We start from the raw sequence: 16,433 nt of genomic DNA on the forward strand, positions 1-16,433 counted from the left end.
TTCTCTTGTTACTAAATTTGTTTATAAATACAACATTTTTACAAACACGAGAGACAAACGAAACACTTTGGCCTTTACGTGACTGTACGCGTCTTAGTTTGACTCATACTGTGACTTACTACTACACTACTCCAATGTGACCAGAAGAGGGCGCTGTCCTGATACTTTTCTACATAGAAAAGTCCCTGAGGCGCAGCTCTTGGTCTTAAACTTCTGGGTTCTTGAGTTCTGTTTGTTTGATTTGTTTCTTCACTTCATTTAAGTCCATCAGATTCAACAGAACAGACTGAAACATGATTAAAAGTCATGAACAAAAGAAAAGAAAGTCAAAATGTTTTATTTGACTGTTTCAAAGTTGTACAACATTCACGTATTCTGCTGTAGTTTGACTCTCGCACTGTCCTGTTGAACTCCAGTCCGTCTCTGTGTGACCCCCCCCGTGGCCCCTCACTCTTCCTGTAGCCCCTCACTCCTCCTGTGGCCCCTCACTCCTCCTCTGGCCCCTTGCTCCTCCCGTGGCCCCTCGCTCCTCCTCCCATGGCCCCTCGCTCCTCCCGTGGCCCCTCGCTCCTCCTCCCGTGGCCCCTCGCTCCTCCCGTGGCTCCTCCCTCCTCCCGTGGCTCCTCCCTCCTCTTGTGGCCCCTCGCTCCTCCCGTGGCCCCTCGCTCCTCTTGTGCCCTGCTCCTCTCTCCCGTGGCCCCTCGCTCCTCCTGTGTCCCCTCGCTCCTCCTGTGGCCCCTCGCTCCTCCTGTGGCCCCTCGCTCCTCCTGTGTCCCCTCGCTCCTCCTGTGGCCCCTCGCTCCTCCTGTGGCCCCTCGCTCCTCCTGTGCAGCTGTAAAATTTAGGAGCACAGATGATTGTGATCAGATTTAGGATAGAAGTGTAAAAAATGGGATTGTGTGTTTAAATGTGCTTTGTGACTGACTCCAGGAGCATAAACATTTGTACAACACTAAAATATGAGCTGATGAACTCATTCAAAAACCCCACACATTTCACCACATGTTTGTAGACGTAGAAACATGATTGTGATATATCATGCAGTCTTATCTTAAAGTGACTTATTGTAGATAAATCATAATTGCAGCAGTGTCTTTAACTACACATGAATTGATTATTTTGACTTTCTTTTCTTTTGTTCATGACTTTTAATCATGTTTCAGTCTGTTCTGTTGAACCTGATGGACTTAAATGAAGTGAAGAAACAAATCAAAGTCGGGTTAATGGAAAATAAGAAAAAAACACACGATGATAAGTTTAATGGAATGTATACGGTGTATTGTTCTTAAGAAAAAATGAATGTTAAAAATAAAATAAAATAAAACCTGGAACAGTCTTTTATATACGACTTTGACTGTGTTTAAATCCAGACTCAGAACGGTTCTGTTTAGCTGCATAGGACTGACAGGTTTTCATTTTTCATTCTGTACTCTTTTGTCTCATTTAATGTCTCTCTCTCTCTTTTTAATTTTATGATGATTATTTATGTTTTGATTTGTTTTATTGGGATTTGAATGTATTTCTTATTTTTTGTGTATGAATTGTGCCATACAAATAAACTTGTCTTGCCTGGTTTAGTCCTGAAAAAAAAAAAAAAAAAAAAAAAAAGCTCATGAACCCAGAAGTTTAAGACCAAGAGCTGCGCCTCAGGGACTTTTCTATGTAGAAAAGTATCAGGACAGCGCCCTCTTCTGGTATCGTATTTATTGTATTTATATCTACTTTACAGTTATGTACAGTCACGGATGTTTATTCAGATCATGAACTTAAACTGTAATGAATATTTGGAGAAACACTTTGTCCTCTCTTCTGGTTTTGGTCTTCCTTTGTTTATAATATTCCACATTATGGCATAAAACGTATATATCCATGGAAAATGTTCTCAAGTATTGCCCATCTCCAGAATCTTACACCTTAATGTGCATGTCTGGAGTTAAATCAAGCTTTATTCAAAGATTTATAGATAGAAAAACTGTTTTATGTTTTACTTGTTAAAAGCCTCAAACACTCAAGTAGCCTGGTTGTAACACACAATTCTTTAAATATGTACTTGCCAAATGTAAAGGTCAAGTTAGCTCTTATATACATTAACACGCAGTTTATGGCATTTAATAGTAAGGTTGCGCTTTTATTTTGGTGACTTCCGGTTTGAGCGGAAGTGAAGGAAAAAAACGCTTGTTTATAAAGCTTGTTATAAAGAAAAGACGCAAAGTAAATACGGCTACGTTAACAGTGAAAAACAAAACAACGGAGAAAAGTTATATAAAACAAACTAAAGATAGCTACAGTCGACAGGAGAACAAGGTTTGTTTGACTTGTGAATGTATATTTGAACTTCTTGTCATTTGTATCAAATTAATGTTAAATATGGATAACGGTTAAACAATGTAATGAGCTAGTGTTGCTGTAATTGTTGTTATTTTGTTCTTGTTTAGCTCTTACGTTGGTTCTTTGACATGGCAAGGAATGATTAAAAGTCATTTAACCATCAGTTCTGGCCTTCTCAGTTTGACTGGATTCTACACCAAATGTCGTTTCTCTCTCCTGTTCCTCTCCAGTCTGTCTTAATTGTCTTAATGAAGTAGTTTCTAATCCTGAATCATTCGGAATGATTTGTTCAAGCTTTATGAGACTGTTGAAAGCTGTTTGTCCTCAAAAACCACACGAGTCCCATCCCTGATCTCAGCCCGGTGTACAAATGTCCAACGAGGTAAACAACAGGTATAAAGTAGATATAAATACAATTCCCTGCAATGTGTCCTTCGCTTACGGCCATACCACCCTGAACACGCCCGATCTCGTCCGATCTCGGAAACCCGTTCCTAACGAAGTCGTAACAGTTCCTAACAAAGTCCTAACCAGTCCTAACAATGGGGGCAAAAGAGCCAATCAGATGCTTTGGCGCGCCTGTGTCTCCGAGGGGCAAAAGAGCCAATGGGAGCAGTGAGCCTCTCGCGGTGAAGGAGCCAATCAGTGTCCGTCTCCACTTAGCAGGTTGGTTAGACACTGTACATTGAAAAACTTCATTCTGAGCTCACGCACTTTATTCATCAGCGACGATCGCATCGTATCATTACAAGTAAGTACAATTTACCAAAATGTTATAGATTAGTGTACTTAAATTGTATTCGTTTGTGACTTGTGATTTTGTAATCACTAGCGAGTAGCAACGTGACAAAAGTGTTTTGAAATTGAGGTCCGTGCATCAGTGTTGTGAGTAGTGCGTTAAAAAGTTACTGTAATGTGTAGCTTTTTGCTGTAATAATGTAACGCACTAATCAGCCGCGGTGAAACGGCATCGTTGCGGTTCCGAATGTCGGGATGGGCCCGGAGAGGCGCCCGCGTTTACCGGAGGGTCTACGCGGGGAAAGACCCGCGCGCAAGTCCCGCGGCACGGAGATAACCGCGCCCGAAGACCAACCGCGCTTTGCGGTCACTCTGTTCCACGGACTCTAGTCCAAGACTAGTCCTGGTTTAGTCTTGATTTAGTCCTGGTTCAGTTCTGGTTTAGACCTGATTCAGTTCTGGTTTAGACCTGGTTTAGTCCTGGTTCAGGTTTCGTTTAGACCCGGTTCAGTCCTGATTCAGACCTTGTTTAATCCTGGTTCAGTTCTGGTTTAGTCCTGGTTCAGGTCTCGTTTAGACCCGGTTCAGTCCTGATTCAGACCTGATTTAGTCCTGGTTCAGTTCTGGTTTAGTCCTGGTTCAGGTTTCGTTTAGACCCGGTTCAGTCCTGATTCAGACCTGGTTGAGTCCTGGTTCAGTTCTGGTTTAGTCCTGGTTCAGGTCTCGTTTAGACCTGGTTCAGTCCTGATTCAGACCTGGTTGAGTCCTGGTTCAGTTCTGGTTTAGTCCTGGTTCAGGTTTCGTTTAGACCCGGTTCAGTCCTGATTCAGACCTGGTTTAGTCCTGGTTCAGTTCTGGTTTAGTCCTGGTTCAGTCCTGATTCAGACCTGGTTTAGTCCTGGTTCAGTTCTGGTTTAGTCCTGGTTCAGGTCTCGTTTAGACCCGGTTCAATCCTGATTCAGCCCTGGTTCAGTCCTGATTCAGCCCTGGTTCAGTCCATATATGGCGCAAATGTTCTGCACCTTGCACAGTTCCTTTTGTTGAGAGTAACTTAAAGTAATACAATAGTAATGTAATGTTTTACATTTTAAATGCAGTAATATTGTAATGCAACTAATTACTTTGAAATGACCGTAATAAGTAATAAATAACATAGTTTTAAAGTCACTTGCCCAACAGCGATGATTAGGGTGTTTTGTGAATCAGAGTCTGAAAAAAATAAAACTTTTCTTTGTATACATTCGGCGTGTAGGTCTCCAGTAGATAACAGACACTAGTTTAAGAGTTCAACCTGAGGTCACATCATTTACCAGCAGAGAATACAACACCAAAAGGAGGGCTATCAAATGTATTTTAATAAGTTCAGGCATTATTCAATGAAAAGCTTAGATGTCTAAATATTGTCTTCTCATCCTCTTTCACAGACATGCCAAAGAGCCAAAAGCCAGATGCACACTGGGCTGGTGTTATGTCCCTGTATGCTCAGGGAAAATACAAATTTTCAACTGGCCAGAGACCTGGGAGCAGACGTTGGAGGGCAGTGCTACAGAGGATCCAGAGTTGTCCTCTGACTCCTTTGGTGTTCGGCCAAACTGTCAGAAAGGTCGACATTTTTGGCAAAACAATCCCCTGCCAATGTGGTTACCATGAGGTAAATTACCCCTCCCCCCAACACATACACATACATACACACACACACACACAACCTACACTCAGCACTGCTCTCACACACAGCACATTATCCTGTCTTTAATGTTTAGTCAGTTTCTCATGGATCATTGTCTATTGGTTCTGCATGATTCTGTGATTCATTGACTTGTTTTGTTGCAAATTCTTTTTTTTCTTTTTTTTTTCTAGTCAGGAAAGCAGGCACAGGCACTACCAGATCCACAGGCTGCACAGGAGAACAGCAGCACACCAAGGGCCAGTGCAGCATCTGGAAGTGAGGAAGGTTCAGTTCCTGCTGCCATGACATGCGGTGTTTGTGCTTTGAAAGTTCCGGTGGACCAGTTCTCACAGCACCTATTGGACTACCACACCCAGGAGCAGTGTGAACATTGTGGTGTGAAGGCCCAGGGAACAATGGGATTAACACACCACCTTGAAAGATGTCATGCTGTGAAATCACTCACAGGTGACGTTCCAAAAATGTCACCTCCGGCCCCTTCAGCCTCCTCCTACTCCTCTACTGCCCAGGCCCTGGAAATAACAGAAACACCAAACATCCACACCCAAGATGCTCCTGCTCCAGCCTCCCTCCCCACCAAGGACAAGACACCTGTCATTTGCTCCCAAGATGCTCCTGCCCCTCCAACTCCAACAGTTCTTGAGATGGCACCAGCAAGTCAGAGTCACCACCGACTACTTCTTCCTGCCTCTGCCTCTGCCCCTCCTCCAGCAGCAACACCAGGGCTCCCGGTGCTTTTGTCCTGTCGAGAGTTAAGCCGGACTAGGTTTTTACCCAAGCCGTTTCTCAGGGTCATCCGGCCAGGTGACCAGGAGTGGATTGCCCACGTCCTGTATGAAGCGAATGGGCAGCTGAGACAGGACATCCGGGAAAACTGGCACCACCCCCCAAGCCCAGTGAGATCTGCATCACCTCCAGATCCACATGACTATTTTCGACAGAGGATGTTTCTTTGGGCTCCAATGCGCATGTGGGGAATTCCACTGAAATGCACCCAGTGCAAACGAAAGATGCACCACTCTGGGATATACCCCAAAGTCAGAGAGGTCATCGATGTGGCATCTAAATATTATTTGATTGGAGGTGATTACCCAAGGTGCAGCAAGTGCAAGCAACCTGTCTGTCCTTGGAGTTGTGACATTTTAAATCAGCTGGACCCGTCAAAGCGCAACAAATTCCCTGCTGTGTTGACAACACATCTGGCACTGGACAGGAAATGTGTGACACTTCTCCGTCCGAGAACAGCAGGGAATAGCTCCAGTTACCTGCAGCAGGCTTTTCAGGAAGCGCACAGTGAGGAGTGGGCTCGGAGGTCTTGTGACTATTTCACAGAATGTGAAATGCACAAGAAATCCTGCCTCAGCCAGACCCAGACTGTTTATGTGCCACCACCGCCCTTCCGTCGACTGCCCCTGGCCCAGTGGTTTGAGACAGTTCATGCAAATGATGTTGTTGGTCACCTGGACGAGCTCAAAGGTGTCATCACCTCAACATTTGGCCGAATTCTCAAGCTTGACTCCACTAAAAAGGTAAATGTACAACTTTATAAGCCCAATTTTTTTCTTTTTCTTTTTGAGTTGGCTAAGAATACATGTGTTTATGAAGTATGTACTTTGTTATAATATAGGTCACCAAAAAACTGGCTGGAGGGATTGAGGACACAGCAACATGGATGACCAATATTGGGAACGAGCATGGTCAAGTTCTCAACTCTGTCCTTACAACCGGTGAGGGAGCTGGCCTGGATGACCTGTGCCAAGGCATCGTGAAACGGTACAGGGATGCTGGTGAGCCACAGCCAGACGCCATCTATGTGGACAGAGACTGTTGCAGCGACAGAGGTGGGTTACCTGTGCTTTGTGTTGTGATGTTTTTGCCAGCAGATTAAGGCAGTTAGTTAGTTAGTTGCTTACTTTATTTTTCTTTGATCATCATATTACAATGATTTAACACAGAAATTATGCAAAGCACCAAAGTTATTCTAAAGACTGTAGGGGTTTAGGCTGAAGTTTTAACACTTCTTTTGCCTAACCCTAATCCTATTAACATATAGAATAAGATACAAGATGGCAGAACTATTTACAGAAAAAAAGAATTTTTAAGAGTGCAGGAAAGAATACATATTTAGGTCTTTTGGTATACACACATACACAATACACATCAGTGTTCATACACACACACAGATTCATGTACATGTTAGTATTCATAGCTATTGGTATATAAATACACGTAAACAGACACTTTTTATAATTGATGGTTATAGATCTGTAAGATCCATAAGGTATGTTTTTTTATTGTTTATTTATGTAGGAGTGAGCCCCGTTCTGCAGTGGTTTCGGCCTTGGACGTGTACTGTGCGGTTGGATGTGTTCCATTTCATGAGGCGGTTCACAAATGGTCTCACCACAGAACACCATCCACTGTATGGCACATTCTGCTCCAAACTGTCCAGCAGCATCTTTGAGTGGGACAAGCAGGACGTCTGTACCTTGAAGGAGGCCAAGCGGGCAGAACTGAAAAAGAAGCACCATGGGCGTGAGCCAACCGATGCTCAGGTGTTGGCAACCATCAATACGAGGGAGTTAGCGAGGCACTGCCGCAGGAGAACCCGGGGGGTAGAGGAGACCCGTGCCCCCATCAAATGTCTCCTTGACTCCATGTGGCAGCTGGTGGATGGCACTGGACTGCACCTCATTAACCATGAGAGCATGTCTCGAGTGTGGGAGGTGCAGCAGAAACACCTTGCTTGCATCCAGGATCCACCAGGGGTGCAGCTGTACACCAACACTGGCTCAGGGCTGGAGAAAGGGGACAAGACACTGGATGTCCTAAGATGCGGCAGAGGGTCTTCCTCTCTTGAGAGTTTCCACAAGCACCAGTGTGCATTCATTCCAGGCAAGTTTTAACCTTACATATAGAACATTTTGTATTGGATGCTATATATATATATATATATATATATATATATATATATATATATATATTATAATGTTGCAATGTGCAGAAATCAGTGATCCTGTTTTTTGTCTTATCAGGGTGGTGCACTGCATACTCAAATGTATATGCTTGAGGGTGTATCGAGGTGGAACATCAACCGCTCAGCACAAGCACTTGCCATGACTGAAACGTCCGGGACAAAAATATATGACATATGGTTGCTGTCAAGTGTGAATGTGCTGAGCAACAGAGTGTTGGGAAGACCCCTCATTCCCGAGTTTATCCCCCCCGGGAAACCTACTGGTAAGAAAGAAGACTGCTGTTGGTGATAACTAAATATAAGCTGTGACCTGGAAATTAAAAAATCTTTTTCTCCCCTAATTATTGCAGGAGAGCGCATTGCTGTGGAGTACCTTCTGGCACAGTCCAACAGAGGAGATCTCCTGAGTCAGCAGGCTGAAATCCTTCCAGAGGTCTTGGATGAAAACCCAGAAGATGAATGTGCAGATGTGACTGTGCCACACATCACGGACATTACGTTTCAGGTAATACGATGTCAAATGTTTGATCATTCAACAGAAAATATGGAAAAACTAATTTTAAAGAGTTTTTTTTAAATGTACAACTGACAAACTTTGTAATATAAGTGCCTTATTTTATTAATCACCTCAGGAATCTGAATACCCATTTGTGGACAGCGATGACTCAGTGATGGAGCTCTTACAAGGCCAAGTTGAGGAGAGTGATGCCCGTCTGCTGGGCCCATTGAATCCCCACTTGAGGAGAGTGACGCCACTGCGAGGACCATCCAAACCCCTTTTGAGGACACTGGGCCTGTCACCCCAGCTCTGGTACAGTGGATACATATCTTATTTTGTAATCTAATTTAATCTGGTCTACACTCATCTAATTACCATTGGAAATGTCATTTTATTTATATATTTTTTATTGATATTTATGGTTTTATTGTTTATTTTGTTGTGGCAGGTCACAAGTTCTGATTCCAGAGGCATTCCTGGATGGGAGGCAGTTGATGCTTTGGCAGGGTACCTGGTTGGGCTGAACCGATCAATAACCTCTCTCTCGAATACTGAGGTGGCAGAGATATTGAGGCTGTACAGCTGCTTGAACATCTTCGACCAGACTCCCACCTGATACACCCTCAAAAGTAAAAAAACAACTTTGTCAGGACCTTGGAGAGCGTCAAGGAAGCGCAGTGGCTCTGCTCCAGGCCAGCAAGCTGCTGAAAGGTATCTATCTACATCTCATACAGTTGTAATTGTTCAGCATCTGTATTAGTGTATTTGAGTGAGTATGTCAACAGGCATATATTGTGTGCACTATGTGACATGGTCATCTTTTTGCAGATTGTACATGGTTCATGGCCAGGCTGCGCACAGGCCAGATCATAACCGAGTTTCAGAGTGTGTGGCTCTGAAACTGTACAAGGAGTTCAGGGAGGCCAGAAATAGGCCAAAGGACAATAAGGGCAAGACTTTTCCCATTCCACAGTCAATTGTCATGGCTTACAGCCATATTAAGCAGCTGGTTGAGGACAGCAGAGACATTATGGACAAGACTGACCTGGTGTTAGTGAACATCAACAACACCACGGTGTCCTCCTGGTAAGGTTCATCCTTAATATCTTTAAGATTTTTTTTTTTAATTGCATTGCTGGGTTTCAGATGACATTACAGCATTCTATAGGACAATATTAACTAATACAGATGGAGGGCAGCTAAAATTTCAATTGTTACAATCCAAAATGATGTTGCAATACAGTGAGATGAAAGGTTTAGTCAGTAATTGAAAATACCAGGTTCACCATTTATGAATTTAACTTTTGGATATTTCATGGTAAAGTACAGTGTGATCAATAGGGAATTTGCCCTCATCTTAGAGTATGACATCATCACATTCTAGAATCTGAAAACCTCCAATTGGTGGTTATCAGATTTTAGAATGTGATGATGTCATACTCCCAGATTGGGGACAAGAGACAGGATATATATATATATATATATATATATATATATATATATATATATATAGTACATTGCCATTAAATATACAAAAAGTACACTCATAAATGTTGAGCTGATCATTTTTTTAGTCACTAGACCCAAGAACTGACTGTATTACAACAAAAATATTATATTCACTTTAGCTGCCTCCCATCTGCATTAAATCATATTGTCCTATAGAATGTTATGATGTCATCTGAAACCCAGCAATACTTGAACACAGTTCTAAAAAACATGTTGAAATAAATCGTATTATTGTGTGTGTGCTTGTGTTTTTTTGTTTTTCTTTCTCTTCAGGCTGCATGATCGGCAAAAAAGAACTGAGCGAGATTTGCTCCTTCAGGGCACACATCTTCCTGGACAGATCACTGTAGCTGAGGAATCGCTCCCTGAACCCCTTGCCTTACCATCGCGGCCGGTTCAGCGTGGGCACAGTCCTCTGGTGTTTGAGGAGCCAGAGAACCTTGAGGGTTTGGCAATGATACGACAGCGTCGCAGTGCCAGAGCACCAGTGCAAGAGAGAATCAGCCTCAAGCATGATGGTGCTGAGATCCCTCCTTCCCACAGCTGTATGCAGGAACAGTCCTCAGTTTATCAGCTGCCCCCAGCACATCACCAGAGCTGGCCCTCTTTCCATCCACAAGCCATGGACCACACCCAGGGCTGGTTCTCTAACCCTTACCAGTTACCCCCAGCATACCCTCAGAGTTGGTTCTCCTCCCAACAGGCACCCTCAGCACCCCCAACTCACCCTCAAGGCTCAACGGCTTACCTGGCACCCCCAGCACACTCCTACGGTTGGCCCTCCCAGCAATCCTCCACATGCACCCAGGGCTGGTCTGCCACACACCACCTGCCCTCCACATCCACCCAGGGCTGGCCATCCACACAGGGCTGGTCCACCACCCCTCAGCCCCCCTCAGCATCCACCCAGGATAGGGCCACCACCCACCAGCCACCTATAGCCCCTTCTCAAACCCACTCAGGGGTAAACCCTCTTAATCGTCATCGTGAATGGCGATTACAGAAGGCTGCACTTGAAGATCAGGAGCGTGAGCGGAGAGGTGAGCCCCCCAAGAAACGCCAAACTAAAGAGCACTACCACTACCAGTGTAAGTTGTACGGGGAAGCAAAAGCCAAATCTACTGGGCACACACAGGTACGTGGCAAGTGGTACTGCCCTGCCTCTGGACAGACTTTGGAGGAGTGGAAAAGCTCTCTCCCCTAAACTGTGGAGTAAACTACCTCCTTGAGAGCTGCTATGACTGTTTGAATGTATCTTATGCTGTTTTTTATCTTTTGTATGTGAAGCACTTTGTGACCTGTGTCTGTGAAAAGCGCTATGTAAATAAATGTCACGTTACTTACTTACTTGCAATGGTAACATTACAATCTAGTATTTCTTTGTTATATTTTTGTATACGTTTGTTACATTTGCAGTTGCAAACTTTTTTAAAAGATTAAGATTAATAAGCACAGTTGCCGTTCCAAATATGTGCTTTAAAAAAAAAAAAAAGTCAAAACAAAAAAAACAAACAAAACAAACTCTTGTGGTGTAATAGTAACACGTCCATCCTTTGGGTGGGAGATTCCAGGTGCAAGTCCTGGCAAGAGTGTGCAACTTCTTAAACCAGTAAATTGATTTAAATTTATGCAACTTGTTACTCAAATCGTAACCCTCCCTTCACCCTTTGATGTAAGTGAGACCTCTAGAGGGAAAATGAGGTACTGTGAATATTTACTGTGTATATTATAATATTATAATGTGTACATGTATGTATATAATATGTATTATAATATAATGTGTAAGATTCACTATGTACTGTGAATAAACATACAGTGTGTTCATGTGTTGTGGAGTGGAGTTTATGAATAAATTAATTTAGAATAAATAAATAAATAAAGATCCTTCTCTTCTCCCTCTCTCATCCCTCTCCTCTTCTCCTCCTCCTCTTCTCCCTCTCTTCTCCTCTCCTCCCTCTTTTAAATTTTTTCCTCTTTCATTTTTCTTTTCCCCCCCTTTCCCCCCCCTTTTCTTTTTTCTTTCCCCCATCGAGCAGTCCGTTTTGCCCCTTCTTTGGCCGAGATCAGACGAGATCGGGCGTGTTCAGGGTGGTATGGCCGTAAGCCACAGACTCACACATGGACACTGTTTTTATATCTAGATTTAGCTCTATTTAACTATATACATGTTCAATAATCAGAATGTTTGGATCAAATACAGAGGATGCATTTCCCCACAGTGTTCACTAAATGATACCTTTACCTTAATAACACACAGAATAAAAAAGAACATCATCCAAATAAAAGGACTGAATTGTGACTCACAGTGAGAAACTGCAAAACCACAAAATCTCTCTTCAGACATTCATTTCTACTTTCAGCAGCATTTCTTTACAATCTACATTAGTAGAACAGGGAGAGCAGACGTCCCTGTTTACCCGGGACAGTCCCAGTTTTGAGTCTGTGTCTTCTGTCCCAGCAGATTTATCCCAAACCTGTGATTTGTCCCAGTTTTACACAAGAAATGTCCCAGGTGTCCCTGTTTTGGACCAATCTAATACCTGCGACAGTAAAGAGAGGAATAAACTGTCATTTGCTGAGGTCAAATACAGAAAAGCTGCTTCAAAATGACCAAAACACAAAGAAAATGGGACTATAGTGAGTGTGATGTTCATGTCGAGTGTGTTTTTCCTGACGCACTCGTTTCACACTTTTATTATTACCAACCAACCCAAACATGTCCCAGTTTTTGATTCAGAAAATCTGCTCACTCTACTTTACAAAATACATTTCATGATCTCTGTAAACATTGGAAAGTGCAGATATAAAGTAAATATAAAAACAGTGTCCATGTGTGAGTCTGTGGCTTACGGCCATACCACCCTGAACACGCCCGATCTCGTCTGATCTCGGAAGCTAAGCAGGGTCGGGCCTGGTTAGTACTTGGATGGGAGACCGCCTGGGAATACCAGGTGCTGTAAGCTTTTACTTTTTTTCTCTTGTTCCAAAAATTAATCTGTTTAGCTGCATATGACTGAAAGGTTTTCATTTTTCATTCTGTACTCTTCTCTCTCATTTAATGTATCTCTCTCTGTTTTTTAATTTTATGATGATTATTTATGTTTTGATTTGTTTGATTGTGATTTGAATGTATTTTTTATTCTTTGTGTACGAATTGTGCCATACAAATAAACTTGTCTTGCCTGGTTTAGTCCTGAAAAAAAAAAAAAAAAAAAAGCTCATGAACCCAGAAGTTTAAGACCAAGAGCTGCGCCTCAGGGACTTTTCTATGTAGAAAAGTATCAGGACAGCGCCCTCTTCTGGTCACATTGGAGTAGTGTAGTAGTAAGTCACAGTAAGAGTCAAACTAAGACGCGTACAGTCACGTAAAGGCCAAAGTGTTTCGTTTGTCTCGTGTTTGTAAAAATGTTGTATTTATAAACAAATTTAGTAACAAGAGAATAAAAGTAAAAGCTTACAGCACCTGGTATTCCCAGGCGGTCTCCCATCCAAGTACTAACCAGGCCCGACCCTGCTTAGCTTCCGAGATCAGACGAGATCGGGCGTGTTCAGGGTGGTATGGCCGTAAGCCACAGACTCACACATGGACACTGTTTTTATATCTAGATTTAGCTCTATTTAACTATATACATGTTCAATAATCAGAATGTTTGGATCAAATACAGAGGATGCATTTCCCCACAGTGTTCACTAAATGATACCTTTACCTTAATAACACACAGAATAAAAAAGAACATCATCCAAATAAAAGGACTGAATTGTGACTCACAGTGAGAAACTGCAAAACCACAAAATCTCTCTTCAGACATTCATTTCTACTTTCAGCAGCATTTCTTTACAATCTACATTAGTAGAACAGGGAGAGCAGACGTCCCTGTTTACCCGGGACAGTCCCAGTTTTGAGTCTGTGTCTTCTGTCCCAGCAGATTTATCCCAAACCTGTGATTTGTCCCAGTTTTACACAAGAAATGTCCCAGGTGTCCCTGTTTTGGACCAATCTAATACCTGCGACAGTAAAGAGAGGAATAAACTGTCATTTGCTGAGGTCAAATACAGAAAAGCTGCTTCAAAATGACCAAAACACAAAGAAAATGGGACTATAGTGAGTGTGATGTTCATGTCGAGTGTGTTTTTCCTGACGCACTCGTTTCACACTTTTATTATTACCAACCAACCCAAACATGTCCCAGTTTTTGATTCAGAAAATCTGCTCACTTTACTTTACAAAATACATTTCATGATCTCTGTAAACATTGGAAAGTGCAGATATAAAGTAAATATAAAAACAGTGTCCATGTGTGAGTCTGTGGCTTACGGCCATACCACCCTGAACACGCCCGATCTCGTCTGATCTCGGAAGCTAAGCAGGGTCGGGCCTGGTTAGTACTTGGATGGGAGACCGCCTGGGAATACCAGGTGCTGTAAGCTTTTACTTTTATTCTCTTGTTCCAAAAATTAATCTGTTTAGCTGCATATGACTGAAAGGTTTTCATTTTTCATTCTGTACTCTTCTCTCTCATTTAATGTATCTCTCTCTGTTTTTAATTTTATGATGATTATTTATGTTTTGATTTGTTTGATTGTGATTTGAATGTATTTTTTATTCTTTGTGTACGAATTGTGCCATACAAATAAACTTGTCTTGCCTGGTTTAGTCCTGAAAAAAAAAAAAAAAAAAAAGCTCATGAACCCAGAAGTTTAAGACCAAGAGCTGCGCCTCAGGGACTTTTCTATGTAGAAAAGTATCAGGACAGCGCCTCTTCTGGTCACATTGGAGTAGTGTAGTAGGTAAGTCACAGTAAGAGTCAAACTAAGACGCGTACAGTCACGTAAAGGCCAAAGTGTTTCGTTTGTCTCGTGTTTGTAAAAATGTTGTATTTATAAACTAATTTAGTAACAAGAGAATAAAAGTAAAAGCTTACAGCACCTGGTATTCCCAGGCGGTCTCCCATCCAAGTACTAACCAGGCCCGACCCTGCTTAGCTTCCGAGATCAGACGAGATCGGGCGTGTTCAGGGTGGTATGGCCGTAAGCCACAGACTCACACATGGACACTGTTTTTAAATCTAGATTTAGCTCTATTTAACTATATATATGTTCAATAATCAGAATGTTTGGATCAAATACAGAGGATGCATTTCCCCACAGTGTTCACTAAATGATACCTTTACCTTAACACACAGAATAAAAAAGAACATCATCCAAATAAAAGGACTGAATTGTGACTCACAGTGAGAAACTGCAAAACCACAAAATCTCTCTTCAGACATTCATTTCTACTTTCAGCAGCATTTCTTTACAATCTACATTAGTAGAACAGGGAGAGCAGACGTCCCTGTTTACCCGGGACAGTCCCAGTTTTGAGTCTGTGTCTTCTGTCCCAGCAGATTTATCCCAAACCTGTGATTTGTCCCAGTTTTACACAAGAAATGTCCCAGGTGTCCCTGTTTTGGACCAATCTAATACCTGCGACAGTAAAGAGAGGAATAAACTGTCATTTGCTGAGGTCAAATACAGAAAAGCTGCTTCAAAATGACCAAAACACAAAGAAAATGGGACTATAGTGAGTGTGATGTTCATGTCGAGTGTGTTTTTCCTGACGCACTCGTTTCACACTTTTATTATTACCAACCAACCCAAACATGTCCCAGTTTTTGATTCAGAAAATCTGCTCACTTTACTTTACAAAATACATTTCATGATCTCTGTAAACATTGGAAAGTGCAGATATAAAGTAAATATAAAAACAGTGTCCATGTGTGAGTCTGTGGCTTACGGCCATACCACCCTGAACACGCCCGATCTCGTCTGATCTCGGAAGCTAAGCAGGGTCGGGCCTGGTTAGTACTTGGATGGGAGACCGCCTGGGAATACCAGGTGCTGTAAGCTTTTACTTTTTTTCTCTTGTTCCAAAAATTAATCTGTTTAGCTGCATATGACTGAAAGGTTTTCATTTTTCATTCTGTACTCTTCTCTCTCATTTAATGTATCTCTCTCTGTTTTTAATTTTATGATGATTATTTATGTTTTGATTTGTTTGATTGTGATTTGAATGTATTTTTTATTCTTTGTGTACGAATTGTGCCATACAAATAAACTTGTCTTGCCTGGTTTAGTCCTGAAAAAAAAAAAAAAAAAAAAGCTCATGAACCCACAAGTTTAAGACCAAGAGCTGCGCCTCAGGGACTTTTCTATGTAGAAAAGTATCAGGACAGCGCCCTCTTCTGGTCACAATTGGAGTAGTGTAGTAGGAAGTCACAGTAAGAGTCAAACTAAAAAGACGCGTACAGTCACGTAAAGGCCAAAGTGTTTCGTTTGTCTCGTGTTTGTAAAAATGTTGTATTTATAAACAAATTTAGTAACAAGAGAATAAAAGTAAAAGCTTACAGCACCTGGTATTCCCAGGCGGTCTCCCATCCAAGTACTAACCAGGCCCGACCCTGCTTAGCTTCCGAGATCAGACGAGATCGGGCGTGTTCAGGGTGGTATGGCCGTAAGCCACAGACTCACACATGGACACTGTTTTTATATTTACTTTATATCTGCACTTTCCAATGTTTACAGAAATCATGAAATGTATTTTGTAAAGTAGAGTGAGCAGATTTTCTGAATCAAAAACTGGGACATGTTTGGGTTGGTTGGTAATAATAAAAGTGTGAAACGAGTGCGTCAGGAAAAACACACTCGACATGAAC

General features: G+C 42.2%; 1 protein-coding gene and 6 non-coding genes across 7 annotated transcripts; 4 read left to right on the forward strand and 3 right to left on the reverse strand.

Moving 5' to 3' along the window:
• Positions 1–700: 700 nt before the first annotated feature.
• On the forward strand, positions 701–8,934 carry LOC129409435 (uncharacterized). The gene is made up of 9 exons (XM_055155481.1): positions 701–3,079; positions 4,491–4,717; positions 4,924–6,282; positions 6,381–6,594; positions 7,064–7,648; positions 7,789–7,993; positions 8,081–8,235; positions 8,363–8,541; positions 8,678–8,934. Exons 2-6 carry the CDS (start codon positions 4,493–4,495, stop codon positions 7,821–7,823), a joined length of 2,418 nt encoding a protein of 805 aa, XP_055011456.1. The 5' UTR covers positions 701–3,079; positions 4,491–4,492; the 3' UTR covers positions 7,824–7,993; positions 8,081–8,235; positions 8,363–8,541; positions 8,678–8,934.
• A 3,648-nt stretch (positions 8,935–12,582) lies between these two features.
• LOC129409617 (5S ribosomal RNA) lies at positions 12,583–12,701 on the forward strand. Its single transcript, XR_008632473.1, has one exon. It is a non-coding gene; the product is annotated as a 5S ribosomal RNA (ribosomal RNA).
• A 488-nt stretch (positions 12,702–13,189) lies between these two features.
• On the reverse strand, positions 13,190–13,308 carry LOC129409639 (5S ribosomal RNA). Its single transcript, XR_008632495.1, has one exon. It is a non-coding gene; the product is annotated as a 5S ribosomal RNA (ribosomal RNA).
• Positions 13,309–14,047: 739 nt separating this feature from the next.
• Positions 14,048–14,166, forward strand: LOC129409650 (5S ribosomal RNA). The gene has a single exon (XR_008632502.1). It is a non-coding gene; the product is annotated as a 5S ribosomal RNA (ribosomal RNA).
• Positions 14,167–14,653: 487 nt separating this feature from the next.
• On the reverse strand, positions 14,654–14,772 carry LOC129409573 (5S ribosomal RNA). Its single transcript, XR_008632452.1, has one exon. It is a non-coding gene; the product is annotated as a 5S ribosomal RNA (ribosomal RNA).
• Positions 14,773–15,508: 736 nt separating this feature from the next.
• Positions 15,509–15,627, forward strand: LOC129409584 (5S ribosomal RNA). Its single transcript, XR_008632453.1, has one exon. It is a non-coding gene; the product is annotated as a 5S ribosomal RNA (ribosomal RNA).
• Positions 15,628–16,118: 491 nt separating this feature from the next.
• LOC129409595 (5S ribosomal RNA) lies at positions 16,119–16,237 on the reverse strand. Its single transcript, XR_008632454.1, has one exon. It is a non-coding gene; the product is annotated as a 5S ribosomal RNA (ribosomal RNA).
• Positions 16,238–16,433: the final 196 nt, after the last annotated feature.

Source organism: Boleophthalmus pectinirostris, unplaced genomic scaffold, assembly GCF_026225935.1.
Source record: "Boleophthalmus pectinirostris isolate CB_2022bp ecotype Guang Dong unplaced genomic scaffold, ASM2622593v1 HiC_scaffold_2, whole genome shotgun sequence".
In the NCBI taxonomy this organism is placed as follows: domain Eukaryota; kingdom Metazoa; phylum Chordata; class Actinopteri; order Gobiiformes; family Gobiidae; genus Boleophthalmus; species Boleophthalmus pectinirostris.

Bases quoted from the DNA above. Each gene is read 5' to 3' on its own strand.
- LOC129409435 (XM_055155481.1), top strand. From the start codon at position 4,493: ATGCCAAAGAGCCAAAAGCCAGATGCACACTGGGCTGGTGTTATGTCC. The intron at 6,595-7,063 runs GTGGGTTACCTG...TTATTTATGTAG, and splicing joins AGACTGTTGCAGCGACAGAG to GAGTGAGCCCCGTTCTGCAG. The intron at 7,649-7,788 runs GCAAGTTTTAAC...TTGTCTTATCAG, and splicing joins CCAGTGTGCATTCATTCCAG to GGTGGTGCACTGCATACTCA.